General features: G+C 40.4%; 1 protein-coding gene across 1 annotated transcript in view; it reads right to left on the bottom strand.

Moving 5' to 3' along the window:
• Positions 1–18,963, bottom strand: part of DCC (DCC netrin 1 receptor) — a 1,194,095-nt gene that overhangs the window by 345,385 nt on the left and 829,747 nt on the right. The window contains exon 8 of the mRNA XM_055127868.1: positions 5,170–5,326. Coding sequence (XP_054983843.1) covers positions 5,170–5,326 — 157 coding nt within the window. The remainder of the gene's footprint in view (positions 1–5,169; positions 5,327–18,963) is intronic.

The raw sequence follows: 18,963 nt of genomic DNA, 5'->3' as shown, positions 1-18,963 counted from the left end.
TTCACAATTTGAGCAATGACGTGAAGGATTGCCACTATATTTCAAAAAGATAGGTAGCGGCATTGAGGGGGATGAATTGGACAGTGAGAAGACCAGATAAGTGATGATGGAGATAAAAGAATATAAAGGGGGCACGGCCAAGCTGTGGCAAGAGGTAGGCCTGACAGGATCTGATGACTAATGGCGATGCTCAGAGGCAGGGGAAGGTAAAATATGACTTACGTGCTTTTGCTTGGTCAATGGAGGAAAGGCACCAACATAAACCAAGGAAGGAGGGGAGACATACATCTAAGAAAAAGACAGTGCGTATGTTTGGGGCAGGTAAATTTAAGGTACCTCCAGGAAATCCATGTCGATTCATGAAGACAATTGGGCAAAAATTATAACCTCTAGTCTTCATGCCTGCACACAATGAGAGAACAGCAACAAAAAAATTGCAGCAACACTACAAAGTAACGGAGTTATTAAATAGTTGCTGAGATAAAAACTAAAACAGATAACTGCTTCCTTAAGGTATAAAATGTCTTAGAGAATACAGACCAGACCATACATATACACACACGGACACACACACACACACACACACACACACACATACACACACGCATATACACACACATATATTTGTAAAGTCAAGTAAAATTGTGAAAGGAAATAACTTAAAACACGCACACATATATGTATGCATATGTTAGTTGTTACTGTATTATGTATGTATTCATACATCTTAGTTGTTGCAGCAATAAAGGAATTTTGAGGTGTAGCCAGAGAGACGTCTAAATGGTTCAAATGCTCACACTACAGAATTTTGAACTAAACACCACTCTAGCTATCCCAAGAATTATTCTCCTGAGTGGTTTCTCGAGATTTCTAGGTGTTTCAAGCATTCTGATTTGAAAAAGTAGAAGCATTGTGCTTGAATCTAGGCATCTCCTGCATATTGTCCAGTATTGTCCAGAAGAACAAATGGTGCTACCCAGGATTACTGTGAACAGGCCTGGAGACAGTAGAATCTGCCAGGGTATCTATCATTTCTCTCTTCGTCTCCCTATTTCCTTTTTCTTTTCTCTCTACTTCCCTCTAGGACACTACCACTTCCAAAGAACCCCATCTATGGGATGCAAAAAAAAATGCACATTTTCCTTGGCTAGAAAACTTTATTAGAAAATACAGACCTCAGTCAAGGATGGAGAAGAAGCTGCTGTATCCCAGGGGCTGCTGCCTAATGTCCAACTTCTACTAGTTATACATAAAAGGAGGTTAAGAAGGAAAGAAAGGACACAGAATTCAAATCAACACCAAATCAACAGAGACACTCTCCAGGGACTGACATGCACAATTAAAACCCTTATTTTCTGAGAATACCAAGATGAACTCTATGAAAGGTACAGGGAGTTCTGTTGAGTAATTTACCCATTTACATGTTCTCTGCAGAATCTTGAAATCTGGACCCAAGCTGTTTCTCCTAAATAAAAGGAAGCTTTACATGCCTACCTGGTAAATTGTCTTTAATTGACAATATAGAAATCCCAATAGAAGAGAAACTTAAGACAATTTTTAAAAAATAGAATGGGGAGGATCAGTTCAAGCTTCCTTGCTTTTCCATAGTGATCAAAACAGCATGGTGTAAGAACAAGAAAAGACCCTCCGATCAGTGGGTCAGAATAGAGTATCCAAGGACAAAGCTCCATATACATGGTCAGCTAATATTTCAAAGGAGCTAAGAGCATAAAATACAACAAAGACAGCCTCTCCAACAAATGGCGTTGGAGAATTGGATAACCGCATGCAACAAATTATAGCTGGATCCATATCTTATTACACCTTTATACAAAAGTCAATTCAAAGTGAATCAAAGACCTTGAAATAAACTTGAATATATAGACAGAATCAAAACACTGAAATCATGAGATCCAAACTTTCAATAACCAAACTTAAAATGGTGCATATCAAGAGGGCAGGCTTGGGGGTGGGAGAGTACAGGAGGGAACTTGGTAACATAGGAGGAGAGAAGTTGATACTAGTGGTAGATAGTGCCAGAATATTGTATGTCCAAAACCCTATAGATTTGTAAATCATGGTGCTTTAATAAAAACAAAGCACTCTCCTGCTTTTCATGATTCGAAGTGAGATCTTTATAAAGTAAGATAATCTTTATAGCTTAATCCTAAATGAGAAATATCAAGTGTTATCTCATTTATTAATTTTTTTCATTTTATGTTTTCTTTATTTGTTTTTGGGCCATTCCTAGCATTATCAGGGCTTACTCCTAGCTCTGTGCTCAGGAGTCACTCATGGTGTGGCAGTTTTAACCTTCACTTAGTTGGAACCAGAAAAAAAATAACTCTGAGATTTTCTACTATAACCATTTTTCACTCGTTTGAGTTGATGTATTAACAGTGATAGAAGACCATATAATCATGCTTAGTGAATTTTTTGCTAACCAAGAAAATATCAGTAGATGACCTGTAGAAGCACCACATAAAGCTAATAATAATTTGATTTAATGTAATCTCATTTTGGTAAAGTAAATATTCCCTTGAGAAACATACTTGAAATCTGGTCCTCAAAAATTTTCTCAGATAAGAATAGAATTGTAAAGAATAGAATTAACAGCCAAGAATCATGCAAATTTAGGAAATAGGTACCATGAGAAGTCAACAGAAATTGATTTTCAAATTAGGGGCAGGAATGATAGCTCAAAAGACTAGTCTTGCCTTGTATGTGTAAGACCATGAGTTCAACCCCTGGTATCACAAGCTCCCTGTCTCTTAGCATCATTGTGTATAGCCCTGGTAGTCTCCTGCACACTTGGGTCCCACAAACAACCCATTTCTGGGCAGAAATACTAAATTGTTTGGCCCTATTGGCTGAACATAATTATAAATAACCTCCAGACTTCTGAGCATTACTTTGAAACCCTCTATTCTGCCATTACTCATACACACAACACATATACATACACACACAACACATACATGCATTCTCAATCTCCAAATTAGACACATAGAGACTGACTGTAGATATGAGAATGAACAAAAAAACAGAATATAGGGTTAAGTGTGTTGTAAATTATAAGCAACAGAAATAATATTTTTATTATTTACACAGTGTACTCTTATAAAAGTTTTATATACTTTTATATATATATATGAGTACATAGTGTACTCTTATTTACATAGTGTACTCTTATAAAAGATGACTGGACTTATCTGATAGCTACCTTGGACTTAGAAATCAAGCTTCAAATATTTAATTGGTGAAACATTTTCAGGGAATGTGGGGTGAAAACATCAACTCTTGAAGAGGACATATGCAAATTACCTTTGCCTGCTTAATAATGATATAAGCATGTCTACCAAATACTACTCTTCTATGACCTTTTATATGTAATCTAATGTAATACTAATAAACATTATAAGGAAAGTATTATTTTATTTTTATTAAACCATAGTGAACTTCAGAGAAGTTGCAATGCTGTGACTTATAAGAAATACATATTTGGTTATCAGATGACCAAAATGTATTTCTCATATACTTTTGGTCTTCATTCATAGTCTCTAGCTCACAGCTCCCCAAGCCATTAGAATTTCTGAAATGTTCAAAATGACAGACATGTGATTTGTTATATAAACAAGGTCACCTTTTATGGAAGAAACTAAGGATAGAAGATTGCCTAGAAACCAACCATGTGATTGGAACCGTGAACCTTCCAATCATATCTCCAGAGAGTAGAGTCCAAGACTGTGTTCATTGTCAATGATTTAATTAGTCCTACCTAAGAAATGAAGATCCTGTTACAAAAAAAAAAAAAAAAGGTGGAAAGAGTTCAAGGAGTTTCCATGTTGACAAATTTGTGGAGATTTGAGGAAGATGAAGAGGGAAGGAATATCTGTGCCTTCTCCTAACACTATATATATCTTCCATCTGCCTTCCCTGAGTTACATACAGCTTTTGGTAAATAATAATAATAATAATAATAATAATAATAATAATAATAATAATAAATAAATTAGTGGTGAAGTAAGTAAAAGTGGCTCTGGGTTTTTTTGTGAGTTGCTTAAACATATTAATCATACCAGAAGAGAGGGTCTGGAGATCCACTAATATATAGCCAGTTGGTCAGAAGCACAGTAACTTGGGCTTACAATTGTCACCTGAAGTCTCAAAAGGAACTTTGAGAACTGGAACTCGAGCAAGATGGTTGGTTGGTCAAAATCACATGTGCTTCCAACTGACATCTGACATAGAGGGTGATCTTGGAAGACTGAATTCCTGACTTTATAGAATATGGTACTCTCTACTGGTAGTGTCAGGTTGGAGCTGAACCATCCTGAATTCTTGGATATTTTGCAAGTATCTGAGAATTGCTGATTAGTGTGAGGGAACCTTCCAGTTTGGAGATAGCTCTACATGGCAGTTGGGTTCTTGAACCCCTCTCAGAAGCTCTGTGACTGATGTGAGATCGCAAGATTTGAGTGGCAGAGTTGAGATGACAGCTTAGGCATAGTGTTTTGTGTGGAAGCTGTTCTATCAATGTACCACCAAATGGACTAGAGACATAGCACAGCAGGTAAGGCGCTTGCCTTGCACGTGGTCAATCGGATTTAACCCCCAGAACCCCACATGCTCCCTGAGTCCTGCCAGGAGTAATCCCTAAGCACAGAGCTAGGAGAAAACACTGCTGGGTGTGGTCAAAAAAAAAAAAAAACCTCACCTAATTCTGTTCTATCACTCTGAAAATCAAGGAAATGAGAAAAGTGCTATCATATATTCATCTACCTGCTCGTCTTTTTTTTTTCTTTTTGGGTCACACCTGGTGATGCACAGGGGTTACTCCTGGCTCTGTACTCAGGAATTGCTCCTGGCAGTGCTCAGGGGACCATATGGGATGCTGGGAATCGAACTCAGGTCAACCCCATGCAAGGCAAATGCCCTACCCCCTGTGCTATTGCTCCAGCCCTGCATGCTAGTCTTTGTTCAAGAAGTTTTTTTTATAAATAATTTACTTTTAGCAATAATTATGTTTTAAAACACCACGCAAAGATTTACTATAGAAAAGGCACAGAGTGGCTATTCCACATACTGTCCAATGTCCCTGGTCACCATCTTCCACTGACATTTGGCACAACCTGCACATAGGTGTGTGCAAATAGATGAGCATATTACCTGTTGTCACCTTCTCTGGAGAAGAAGACGGTGAAGGTTTGAATGTTCCCTTTTGCTTCTGCAGGTGGGCGCCAGCTGAGACGAACGAACCGACTGGAAACCAAGACAGGGACCACATCTCTGGGTGGAGATGGGAGAATACTGGAGCTGGGGAAAGCTAAGGAGGAAGGAGAAAGGCGGTCAGAGGCGGCGAGGACACATGTCAAAATGCAGAGAAACGCCAAGACCAAACGCAGAGCTGACCGAGCAGAAAACATGGAACGTCAAATTCACACAAGTACTAAGGGGAGGAAGGGAAAAAAGGGAAAGGAAATAAGCAGTCAATGGAATCAGGGGTGAATTTGAATTCCTTGTGGCTTAAACAAAGGAAACTGATGAATACTTTATTTGCCCCTATTACATAATTGCTGCAGTAGGGTTTTTTTTTTTTTCATTATTCACAGGATCCAGGAAAATAAGAAAAATGCTCCATTTAGGTACAAAACAAGGAAAGAGAGGTATGGAATTACATATTGTGTATATCTAAGTACTTATAAGACAGTAATAGTGGTTATAGAGCTATCTTAGATAGAATTTGAAGGTGCCTGTTTACACATTTTCTGAAACAAAAGAAAATCAAAAACAACAAATTAAAAGTTGACAGGCACAGACAAATGTGGAGGAATATTAATGTTTGACCTGCTCATAAAGGAAATGAAAAATCCACCACTAGATATAAAGATATCTAGTGAGAGAATTATACCTAAGGAGCATTGCTGTATTTATACTTGTATAATGCTATCGTTTATACAAAATTAAACAGTTGTTTATAAGAAAAACCAAATCATTTCCATTAGAGACCTTTTTTCAAACATTTGAGGCACTTATAATCCATAGTAGAAATTTTTTACTGTGCGCACATGAATTCATAATGCCTCTTTGCTGCATATCTCTGTTTTCATTTTATTTGTTCAGGTTCCCAAGTCTGGGGAATATGTGTTTCCTCTTGACAGGTGATTTCTAGCTTCACATCACAAGTACCATTTGCCTACATTTAATCTTCAAACTGGCTTTTGTACGTTATTTCCTCTGGTTTTTATCAAAGTTAGTTTCCATTCTTGCATTTACTTTCTCCAGGGGCCGGCTGACTTGGCATTTTGCATGAACTAAATTCCTGTTAGCTGGAAAATCCATTTGGTAGGGAGCAGGGTGGGGATCTCATTTCCCAGTGGTTCCAAAAAAAACACCAATTTACGATTCATACCAGTTCCAAAGAGAAAGTGAAAACTGCAGAAAGCTTTCAAAGTTTTTCCCAGGCCCATAGACTCTTAGCTGACTTCTTTGTAGATAAAAATTCCCCTTGCCATTTTGATCAGTGCAGTATTTGAAATAAATGGATGACTGGCAGCAAGTTCGTCAATCTTTTGTGGCAGAGCAGTGAGGCGAGGGGGAAAGATTGATGTCCGGAAATGTAGCATCTCTCTAAAAATTATGGTTGATATTAAGTTTCTTGACAAAAACCTTTACTTCCACACACCACAGACATCTCGAACCAGCACACTGAAGAAAATTTATTCTCTCCAACCTCCTCACTTCTCCCTCAACCTGTTTCTCCTCCTGGGCCACTTAACTCGGTTGTGTACACAGTTTTCTCAACTTTGCAGCCCAGAAACCCCAAGTATCCCTCATTGCTGGCCCTTCCTCACTCAGGGCTCTTTGTCTTGTAGACCTGGTAGATCTGCTCACTTTTCTCACCACTGCCACACATACCACCACCATCTTTGTCCCTCAACTGAATTTGTGAAATGACCTTCAGGCTCCTATAACTTCCCTCTACTCACTCTACTCGAACGTATTCTCTATTCATCATCTAAAATAAATTCTAAAAAGACACATTCTGCATCGGGTAGGGCATTTGCCTTGCACGCAGCTGACCTGGTTCGATTCCCAGCATCCCATATGGTCCCCTGAGCACCGCCAGGAGTAATTCCTGACTGCAGAGCCAGGGGTGACCCCTGTGCATCGCCAGGAATGACCCAAAAAGCAAAAAAAAAAAAAAAAAAGACCCATTCTGGCAAGAGAGATGGCACAGAGAGCAAGGGGCTTGCAGTGCATGAGGCAACTTGGGTTCAGTACCTGGTACTGCATATGTGTATATGGTCCCCTGAGCATTCCCAGGAGGGAGTGATCTCTGAGTGCAGAACCAGGATTAAAACTTGAGCTCTGTTGGACGTGGACACTTCCCCCGAAACAAAACAAAAACAAAAACATAAAAAATAGAAAGACATATTTGATCACTCTGAGAATTCATTTATTCTCAATATATCCACATTACTTCAGGGGAGGACTGGAGCGATAGCACAATGGGTAGAGCATTTGCCTTATATGTGGCCGACCCAGGTTTGATCCCTCTGTCCCTCTTCAAGAACCCGGCAAGCTACTGAGAGTATCCCGCGCACATGACAGAGCCTGGCAAGCCACCTGTGGAGTATTTGATATGCCAAAAAAACAGTAACAAGTCTCACAATGGAGACGTTACTGGCGCCTGCTTGAACAAATCGATGAACAACGAGATGGGACGACAGTGCTACAGACAGTGCTACAGTGCTATTGGGAATCTCCAACTTCTCCATCTTCTCCATCTTCCGGCTGGGCAATCCCCTGTATATATTACTTTCCTTGATTTGACTCCCTTCAGAGAAGTATTTAAAAAACTTAAGAAGAGCATTTAAGAGCCGGGGCCGGTGCTCGGCTCCGGCCGGCCGGGTTTTCGGCCCGGGTGCCCATGCCTCTGCAGAGCCGGTGGATGTGGAACGAGCGGGAACCAGAGACAGCTTTAGGAATTGGGGTTCCAGCAAGTGCTTGCACCCGTGTATGGAGACTGTGAACTAACTTTGGCTACATGCTGTTCCAGGAAGGGAAATGATTCATTTTCAAACTTAAATCTTCGAGGACTTAATTACTATAATACAGAAATTGTATTTATACAAATTGTATTTATACAAAATGTAGCGGCCGCGTGACATTTTGTCTCTTCATTCTCATCAGTGGAAAACTTATTATCAAATATTTCCCTGTTAATAGAGCTGTATTCTTAGGGGATAAATTCCAACAAAAATAGTGAGTCTGTTTTGAAACTCTAACAACAATAGTGAGTTATGTGTTGAAATCTGGAATGTAATCAAGGTAAAGAGAAAAGGAAGTGAAATTATCACTCACGTATGGGGTGGGTTGGGGGTTGAGGGGTCGGATGTATACTTTTTTTTTTTTGGTTTGTTTTGTTTGTTTGTTTTGTTTTTGCTTTTGTTTTTGTTTTTATTGGTGGTGGAATATGGGCACTGGTGAAGGGATGGGTGTTTGAGCATTGTGTAACTGAGATATAAGCCTGAGAACTTTGTAACTTTCCACTTGGTGATTCAATAAAATAAATTTAAAAAAAAAAAAAAAAGAAGAGCATTTAAGTGCAGATAGTTTCTTTGGGAGGAGATTTCAGGAAATAAGTGGGGAATTGAGAAGAAAGATAGGACCAATAGGACCAAGTGGAAAGGCAAGAAAGTGTGTGTGATCTAACCATTGCCACTGTGAGAAACAGTAAACAAACAGGGTATAATACAGATTTCTGAGTCACCCTTCCCTGAGGTATTCCATTGTTTGAGAATGATTCCTGCATTTGAACTTTCATCATGAGAGCCTAAGGTCTTTCTGTTGCCTGAATTAAATAACAGGATTTTCAAAAGCTGGCCCTAAGCATTAAGCAAATATTCACAAGGTACCAATCTTACATTCATCCTACTTGCAGGCACGGAACAGTGAAGAACTACAGACGAGACATGTCCTCACAGAGCTGACAAGGACGCTGTGTGGCATTTGATGCCCAGACAGGTTCTCTCCTTGCTGATCTGCTGGCTATTCCCTAGGGTTTCACATTGCTGCTCATATTCACAAACAGACCTGTCTCTTCACTCAACTCCTACCCCAAAGCGTTAGTTTGGGTGTGCCTACCCAAAGCGCATGCAAAACACCTACCAGACAACAGTTGATATCTATCACATAAAAAGTCCAAAAGGCAACACAATGGTGAAGAATTTTATTTTAAAACATGGTTCAACCTCATACCAACTAAATATGCAACAGAATAAAATGTTTAAGTATCCGTCAGAATAAAGTTTATTCAGAAAATCTGTCAGAGAAGCAAGAATTTAAAGAACATAAGTATTGATCAAGCACAGTGTAACATTCTCTTAGCCTATGAATTGAAGTGTGTCAAGAGAACAGTTTCTGAAGTTAATTTGGTAAAATCCCTTCAGATGAGAGATTTTCATAACATTGTCCACAAAATCTCATTTAAAAATAACAAAACATTTGTCTTAAATTGTAAGTTGTATTCAATATGCCAAAAACAGAAACAAGTCTCACAGTGGAGACGTTACTGGTGCCTGCTCGAGCAAATGGATGAACAATGGGACGACAGTGCTACAGTGCTAATGTAGATAATATAATACACATTTTATGATATATGGTATATAACGTATGATACAGATAACTTCTTTTTACCAATACACACATATGTATACAAACAACAGGCTGACAGTGACAGTGATAGTGATAGTGATAGTGTAAGTCTCATATTTTTTTTCAAAAACATCACACCTATATATGTGATTGGTTTAGAGAAAACGGGGTGCTTATAAAAATTAAAAAAAATAAACTAAAGAAAATAAGATCAATGATGACTTAAAAAAAACCTTTGAGAGCATTTTTGAGATGTCAGGAAAATAACAGGAGGGAAATTTCAGATTGCTTTACTCCAGGAGTACCTCGCCCCCTGAGGGTCCCCACTTCAAGGAATTGGTCTCTCCTCCTATTCGGAAACTTCCAGAGAGAGGCAACCAGGCCGCACCCACAGTGCTCTTTCCCCTAGGCTTCTGCGTGTGTCTTCTCACAGAGCCAGTCTGATGACACAGATAAATCTCAGAATAGAATTAATCTCATACTCTTTACTTCAGCTAAAACAGTCCTTATATGAAAAGGATAGTTACATTTTTCACAACAAAATGGCTCCTAACTCTACAGAAGGGAATTAATTTCGTTCATGCTAATCCCCCCTGCTTTCTCTCAACAGTAACATGTCCGCACATAAGGTCTCAATAAGGAACCAATCAGGAATTCTTTTCTTTGCTCAGAAGGTCTAATCTCCAGTCTGGTCTTAATCTCTCTGCCCATTACTGTTGCCATGGTTACAGCTTCTTTATCTGTTGTCATAGAGAAGAGGTAAATTTGCCACACTAAAACAGTATTTTTTTTTTAAGGACCCCTTTAAAATTGCTTTAATCATAGCAAAATCCTGAGGCAGAAAGAGAAGTAATTTTCAAAGGATATAAGAAGAAAATAGTTTTGAAACAAAAAAATAATAATTATATTTTATAATCTGCTGCAAACATGTTGGCAACAATTACATCACTTAGTTAATTTCCTATAAAGCTACACACCAGATTTTTTTGGTTATAATTTTATTATATTTATGGACATTAATTTTCTTGAAGTTTGTTAGCAGTGCCATTCCATTACTCTCTTTGAGACAAATTGAAAATGACAGGTGTATTCATAAAAACAGAAAAATACTCAACTTACATCAGGCATAAAACAGACAAAAGGCTTATTTCCTTATCACTCTTTCATTCCCTTTCATAGTTTCATATTGCTAACTGAAATATAAGTGTAACCACCAGTTCATCTAGATGCCTTACTAGCTGTATCTCCTTACTAGCTTGATAATATAATATAAACAAAAAATCAGTGAAATTATAGGTATATTTAATTGTTCTAAGAGCAAACATTAAATTTTCACCTATTGCCTTTTTCATTTGCTGCTTACTTGATATCAAACTCTAGCTTTCTGTTTGAAAATAGTAAATAAAATTTCAAGTTTGGGGCCGGACACATAGTACAGTGGGAAAGATACTTGTATGCCATACGGTCCCCTGAGCCCTGCCAGGAGTGATCCCTGAGCACAGAGCCAAGAGTAAAACCTGTAACCAACCACCCCACCGTCTAATTAAAGTTTGTTCTAAACCTTGGGGGGGATGGGGGATACATCACCACAGATCAGTCAATTCATTCAGGATCCTGCACATGCTAGGTTTGTGCCCTGCCCCTAGAGCTAGCTCCAAACTCTTGGCATAAAGTTTAATAATTTTGCAATACTGTTAAAAATTTTTTTGGCATATCCAATATGCATGAGTAGCTTGCCAGGCTCTGCCGTGCGGGCTTGGTACTCTCGGTAGCTTGCCGGGATCTCCGAGAGGGGCGGAGGAATCGAACTCCGGTCTGCCGCGTGAAAGGCGAACGCCCAACCATGGCGCTCTCAATGAGAGACGTTACTGGTGCCCGCTCGAACAAATCGATGAGCAACGGGATGACAGTGACAGTTTGGATTGTAAACCACAGAATCTCAAATAATATCACTTTAAATTTCAAATTTTATATTCTATAAGGTTTGGAGCAGTAGCACAGTGGTGTTTGCCTTGCATGCAGTGGACCCAGGTTCGATTTCTCAGTCCCTCTCAGGAGAGCCCGGCAAGTTACTGAGAGTATCCCGCCCGCATGGCAGAGTCTGGAAAGCTCCCTGTGGCATATTTGATATGCCCAAAACAGTAACAAGTCTCTCAATGGAGACGTTACTGGTGCCCGGTCGAGCCAATCGATGAACAACAGGAAGAGGACAGTGCTACAGTGCCATGTTCTAGAAAGTACCTTCAAATGCATATTCAAAGCAACTAGACTTACTTTGTGTTGCCAAAGGCTCATTAACTGGGGAGGAAGGGACTGACTCTGACTCCATAGAAGAGTACTCCAGGCTCTCAGCCACCCACAGTTCAGGAAATCCCTGGCTTGGACTAGAAGCAATAAAATCTCCTGTGAACACCTGCAGGCTCAGATGCTCATGTCTCACCAGCCCCAGGAGGAAGCGGTCAGGCTGTGCCTGGACCCCATCTGTTCTGCAGGTCTGGGAGATGTTTCCTGCCTCCCTAGTACTCAGCGAGCCACAGACTCAAGTTGGAGTGAGAACTTGGCCTTAGGAGGAAAGGAGAGAAGGTCGGGCCGAGCCCTGACACGGGTGTTTCCTGTTCATTGCCTTTAAGTCAAGGGAAAGAATTTCAGGTAGAGGTGACATTGCTGAACGAGATCCTTTTTATTGAACGAAAGTTACTTAGATGTGAAAGGAGAGAAAGAATATGTATTCAAGAGAGAGCACTGGCTTCTCTGGTTAATGGTTGGAAGCTGCCCACAGGTTTGAGAGCGGGGATCAAAGGGCAGTTAGGATACAGAAGGGACCAGAATGACAATAAGAGTTAGAAAAGATCACTCTGGACAAGAACTGAGTGTTGAAAGTAGGTAAAGGTATGATAACTGATAACCTTTCAGTAACAGTATTGCAAACCATAATGCCCTAAAGGAGGGGGATGGGGGGAGAGAGGGATGGAGGGGGGGAGAAGAGGAGAGAGAGAGAGAGAGAGAGAGAGAGAAAGAGAGAGAGAGAGAGAGAAGAGAGAAGAAGGGAGGGAGGAAGGGAGAGAGGGGGAAAGGGAGGAGGAGAGAGAGGCAAGGAGGGAGGAAAGGAGAGAGAAGGGAGGGAGGGAGGGAGGGAAGGAGGGAGGAGACAAGCAGGCAGAGGCTGGGAACATTGGTGGTGGGAAATGTACACTGGTGAAAGTACAGGTGCTGGAATATTATATGACTGAAACCCAATCATGAACACCTTTATAACTGTGTATCTCACTGTGATTCAATTAAAATAAAAGCAAGAAGCTACCTTTGGTGGTGGGGGGGGGGATCAGAAAAACCTACAAGCAGAGACTGAGTCCTGGGCAAGCAAGGGATGCCTCAAGGGGGAGCTGGGATTTGCAGAGCAAGACTCAAAGGCTTGGTGAGGAGTTTAAATACAATTACTCCAAATAGCTTTTTCCTGGAGTTCTCCACATACATAAAAAAATGAACCTGGTCACAAGGAACGCCTTGTACTGTTGTTGTGGTGGTGGTTGTTGTTGTGGTTATTGTTGTTGTTGTCGTTGTTATTGTTGTCCTTGTTGTTTTCATAATCTCATCCCTGAACCCCTAAAGGTCTTTTCATGATTTCATTGATTTTTCTGAGGGGTCCACCCTTCTCTGAGTGAGAGCTTGGATGTCTGCACCTGGGTGGTACCTCAGTTTCTCCCTCCAAAGAGTTTAGGATTAGTATTTCAAAGGGATGTGGTCTTCGTGCCTTTGGGCTACCTTAGGGCTAGTCAATCTCTTCTTCAATTCTATTATTTCCCCAAAGTACATCACAGGTCACCCTACCTATCTGCCTGCAATGCTGGGCGAAAAATAATAAAGAATTGTTGCTGAGAGACAGGAGGGTAGCAGCTAAGAAGCTTGGGGGAAATAATAAAATTGAGAAAGAAATTGCCTAGCCTCGACTAGCCCAAGGGCATGAGGAACACAGCCCTTTCAGATGCAAATCCTGAGCTCCTAGGAAAGCTGAGGCAGCCTCCTCAGAAAAGGGGGAGGGGTGTGGGGGGGATACAGAAGAATCTAAAGGTCTTGATAAGAATCTGAAAGGACCACAGGCATCCAGATTAACTTTTACAGAAGTGGAGAACTCCAGCCCAAGACAATTGTTAAATTAAATCTAAGCTTCTCCCCAAAGCCATTCTCTGCTGCTTCCCCTCTGGAGAGACCTGGGAGTTCTCTCCTGAACACTCATCAGTTTCTTTTCTCTCCCCTTACATTTCTCTGAATTTCCTTCAGTAAAATGGTTTGATTTCCCCATATTTCCCCAAAAAGAATTTCCTCCTGAAATTCTTTTCTGCAAGGTCAGGCGATGTTCCTGGAATGCCTGTACAGAGACTAGGATTGTCCTTTCCCTGCAAAAAAAGCAGTTTCCCTCTTCACCCTGAGTCCTCCTCTGCTCCCTCAAATCCTGTCTCATGCAGATGAAGTGGGCTTCAGGTGCAACTTGATGCGGCCTCTTAGGGCTGGTTTGACAGGAGTCCAGGCTGCCATAGGTTTTGTGAGGAGATTATCAGTCCTGATCCAGTCTGGCATTCCCTGGGGGAGGGGCGTCAAGGGTGGGTACAGCATAGAGGTGAAACATCAGTTTTCTCTGGCTACCTCCCTGCCCCTCCTCACTTCGCCCAAGTCACACATTTTAAAAATTCTGAGTATATTGAACTACTTACTAAGAACTTTAATAAAGCTGAGTGTTAAGGTGTTTTTTTTTTTTTTAAATAAAAATGGTGGCTTAAAGTGACACAAAGATAGTGGTAGAAGGTTTGGGGCATGTTGGTTAAGGTGAAGGTGCAGTAACTTTGTGCATTAAAACTATAAATGTTAACACATTTACAACTATGTAACCTATACTATGGGCTGGAGCGATAGCACAGCGGGTAGGGTGTTAGCCTTGCACACCGCCAAACCGGGTTTGATTCCTCCGCCCTTTTCGGCATGGCAGAGCCTGGCAAGCTACCCGTGGAGTATGCCAAAAACTAACAACAAGTCTCACAATGGAGACATTACTGGTGCCCGCTGGAGCAAATCGATGAGCAATGGGGATACAGTGATACAGTGAACCTATACTATCCCTGTATCACTGTCATCCTGTTGTTCATCGATTTACTTTAGCGAGCACCAGTAACGTCTCCATTTGTCCCAGCCCTGAGATTTTAGCAACCTCTCCTTACTTGTTTTTCCCAACGATTGGAGGCTCTTTTCAGGGTCAGGGGAATGAGACCTGTTATTCTTACTGTATTTGGCATATCGAATATGCCACAGGGAGCTTGCCAGGCTCTGCAGTGTTGGCAGGATACTCTCAGTAGCTTGCCGGGCTCTCCGAGAATATATATACATACATATATATATATATATTACATATACATGAGATATAAGATATATATTATCCCTTTATGATGATGTGCTGTGTGGCCACCTATACTATAATAAAATATATTAAAATAAGGGACTGAAATGATAATATAGTGGGTAAGGCACTTGTCTTGCATGCAGCAGACTTGGGTTCAATCCCCAGCACCCCAGGTGGTTCCCTGAGCCCTGTTAGGAGTGATTCCTAAGCCTAGAGCCAAGAGTATGTTCTGAGCACTGCTGGGTGTAACCCGTAAACCAATAAAATAAATATTGAAATAATAATAATTTGAGCTCATTTTTATCTTAAATTAATATAAAATAGAAGTGATTAATCTATAACATTCAGTTAAATCTTAAAATTTATATTAAAAATGCATTTGGTTGGTATCTCAAACGATATTGAGCGTCTATCAAGCATGCACTGTTACTCATTTTTTTTTTTTGCCCTTTTGGGTCACACCAAGCAATGCTTAGGGGTTACTCCTGGCTCTGCACTCAGGAATTACTCAGGGACCATATGGGATGTCAAAGATCGAACCTGGGCCAGTCGAACCAACGCAATTGCCCTACCCACTGTACTATCGTACCAGCCCTGCACTGTTATTCTTAAAGCTGCTATTTTTTTTTTCCAACTGTGAATTTTGTCCTCAAAGAACAGGGAACGGATTTGAAGACACAAGATATAGGCATTCTATGCAATTAAAAGTCTGAGCAGGAGAGATACTCCAGCTTGCCTTGCACTCAGTTGACCTGGGTTCTATCCCGGCATCCTGTATGGTCTCCAAAACACTACCCAGAGTTATTCCTGAATGCAGAGCCAGGAGTAACGCCTGAGCATTGCCTGTTATGCCTTCCCAACCTCTCGCCCCAAAGAAAATGTTGGAGACAACCTCTTAATTTTAAAAAATGCATTTATGTAGGGAAAAGAACATTCATTCTTCTGAAACCATTTGTATATTGTTTCTGGAAACTTAACTTATTATTTTATAAACTATCATACCTAGAGTGTTGTGGAAATAGATCATACATTGTTTGAATTTCTTTTTGGTTGAAAAGAAAACCATTTATGTATCCCATCATCAGTCTACTCAATGCGCGCTGGAACGTAACTATGTGTGAAATCCTGGGTGAAGCCTATTTCAATCTTGTTCGTAATGCCAGCTTGGCAATTCCCTTGGCACCCGTGTCACTGTGACCTATCTCTGTCTGCCTCTAACATTGCTTTTCTATGCAAGTCCTCTTTTCTCAGTTATCTTGGGCAGGAGGGACAAATTAGAGGAAATAAATGTTTTCCCTCATTCAGACAAATAAGAAGATAAATAATATAGGTTAATGAGCATGGACAAACACATTTTTGTTAACCAAAAATGTATATTTTACATATAAAAGTACATATCATATACATTTCAAGTTCTTCAGATTGTTTCATAGGAAATTATCTTTTGAACCGTCAATTTAATATGGAACAAATAATTTGAGAAAGTTGCTAGTCATCATTTGTATAAGCAAATGGATCTGACTGGAAGAGACATTTAAATAAGGGTGTGTGTGGGGGGGTGGAGTCAGATCCCTGCTCTGACACTCAGATTATTCATTTTGCAAAGTTATTTAGCTTCTCTGAGCTTCACTTTTCATATTAGAGTTTCTTTAAAATCCCCATCCTGCAGAGTGAAGTGATGATGAGAAATTGGATTTAAAGAGTGGCTCAAAGTACCTAGCCACTCTTTGAGACTCAAGACATGGTTGTAAGGCTGCAGAGATAGTACAACAAGTAGGGTGTTTGCCTTGCATACACCTGGGTATACAGCTCACCTGGGTTCAATCCCCAGTACCCTATATGGATACCCTGGGTCTGCCAAAAGTGATCAAAAGGGTTCAAGTGCCAAAAGGGTTCAATCCCCAGTACCCTATATGGATACCCCGGGTCCACCAAAAGTTATCACTGAGAGCTGAGGCCTAAGCACTACCAGAGGTTGCCCCCAAACCAAAAATAAATAAACAGTTGTTTTTACTTGTTTAGCTTAAGATTGAGAGAGCAGAAAGTCTGCCTGCTAGCCCAGTTTGATGATGCCTAAATGTTTAAGGACTCTACTAGAAAGTCTTTTGGGAGGCTAGGTGCTTACTGCAGTCGGTCAAGTAAGACGGGATGAAGATGGCATCTCTAAGGACTTGTTTGCTCAACATCTCTCCCTACTTCCTTGATCAGATTGCCAGGAAAAATTCATTCTTTGTTTTTCTCTTGTTACTCAATTCACAAGTCTGTTCCTACAAGAATGTACTTTATTTGAGGTTTCCTTTACTTCCCTGATTGCTCTTCGCCATCATTGTGGCCTTTCCACTTGTCATTATCCCGAGGCTCTTTGAGACCACCTTTAATCATCTGCCATCACGGTCTCTGCCTGGCATCTTATACCAAAGGAAAGCGAGCAATGCTCCTATCCAATCCTGGGCCCTTTATTCCCATTCTTTCCCTTGGGTTTATGCCATTGATTGCTGTCTTTGTTTATTCCTTCTCCATGCCTAGGGACCCCAAACATGCCATTTCAATCATTCCCTTGTCACCAGAGCCTCCTCTAGGGATAAAGACTGACAAGCTGTGACATCTCCCGTGCCATCTCTCAAGTGCCTTTATCAATGTTCACCTCCGCAGCCATATGGTGTTTTATCCCTGGGTGCATGCAAGTCTCTTTCCTGGGCCGTGAAGAACAGCAAAGGCACACCCACTCAGCTGCTACACATCAGCAGGGCAGGCTGTAGTAAGTAGTACTCTGCACCGATTTTTTTTTATTATTATTAATATGCTAAGACACTATTCAAGAACAACTGACAAGTTGCACTGTTAGACTGCCAGGACAGGTTGAGGAAGAGTAGGTAAGACAGAACCAGTGTTAGAAAGTTTTAAATTGTTTTTGTTAAGCAATTTAATGTTTTTCGCCAGTAAGAAATACAAGTAAAGGTAAGTTGAAGTTAATACTAATAGAGCAAACAGAATCTACTCTCCTTAGCGACTTGAAACTACTTTTCATAGCTATGTAGCTACATTTAAGATTTTCTACTGTTTTAGGATCCAAGTGACAAAATTAATGCTCCACCACCACCACACCCCCACAAAAAAAAAGAAAAAATAGCTTTAATTACATAGTAGAGTTCTAACTATCAAACTTCCAAGTCTGTTCATAAATTTAAAGTGAGCCTTAAAATTACTTTTCCAGGGACAGTATAAATACATTGTAGAAATGCTCACTGCAAGGATGGGCTAGTTTTAATGTTCAAAAATGTCTCTGAGAGGAGCTGAAGTGATAGCACAGCGGGTAGGGCATTTGTCTTGGATGCGGTCAACCCAAGTTCAATTCCCAGCATCCCATTATGGTCCTCCAAGCACCGCCAGGAATAATTCCTGAGTGCAGAGTCAGGAGTAACCCCTGTGCATCGCTGGGTGTGACCCCCCCCCCACCAAAAAAAGTCTGTGAGAACCAGGGTTTTTGGACAGGTTGCCAAATAATGTCTTTCCTGTAAACAGAATAAGGGTGTGTGAGGAAACTGCAGACCAGAGTACATTGACACAATAGTTTATTGAGCATCTGAGGGCAGAGTATTTGGTTCTAGGCCTTAATTGACCGCTCTTGAATTCCATAGCTACCAAAACAAATTAAAGAGAAGTAAAAACAAAATGATGGAAAGAGGCTATGACATAAAGTAAGTTATTAATTAAAACAATTAAGTTTATAAAAGTGGAATCAGAGAGACAGAAACTGGGAGTGGGGGAGCACAAAAAATCAATTCTGTTCTAATTTTCTATCTGGGAAGTAAGAGAACCTGATAGCATAGCTAAGGTGATCATTCATATAAGCTTCTCCTTTCTCATTTTTAATGCACTGCAGTAAGAAAAATGATAGTAAAGCTGTAAAACAT

The sequence above is a fragment of the Sorex araneus genome, chromosome 2 (genome assembly GCF_027595985.1).
Source record: "Sorex araneus isolate mSorAra2 chromosome 2, mSorAra2.pri, whole genome shotgun sequence".
Taxonomy (NCBI): Eukaryota; Metazoa; Chordata; class Mammalia; order Eulipotyphla; family Soricidae; genus Sorex; species Sorex araneus.
Note: the sequence above shows the minus strand (reverse complement) of the source record. Positions and strands in the feature narration are given on the sequence as shown.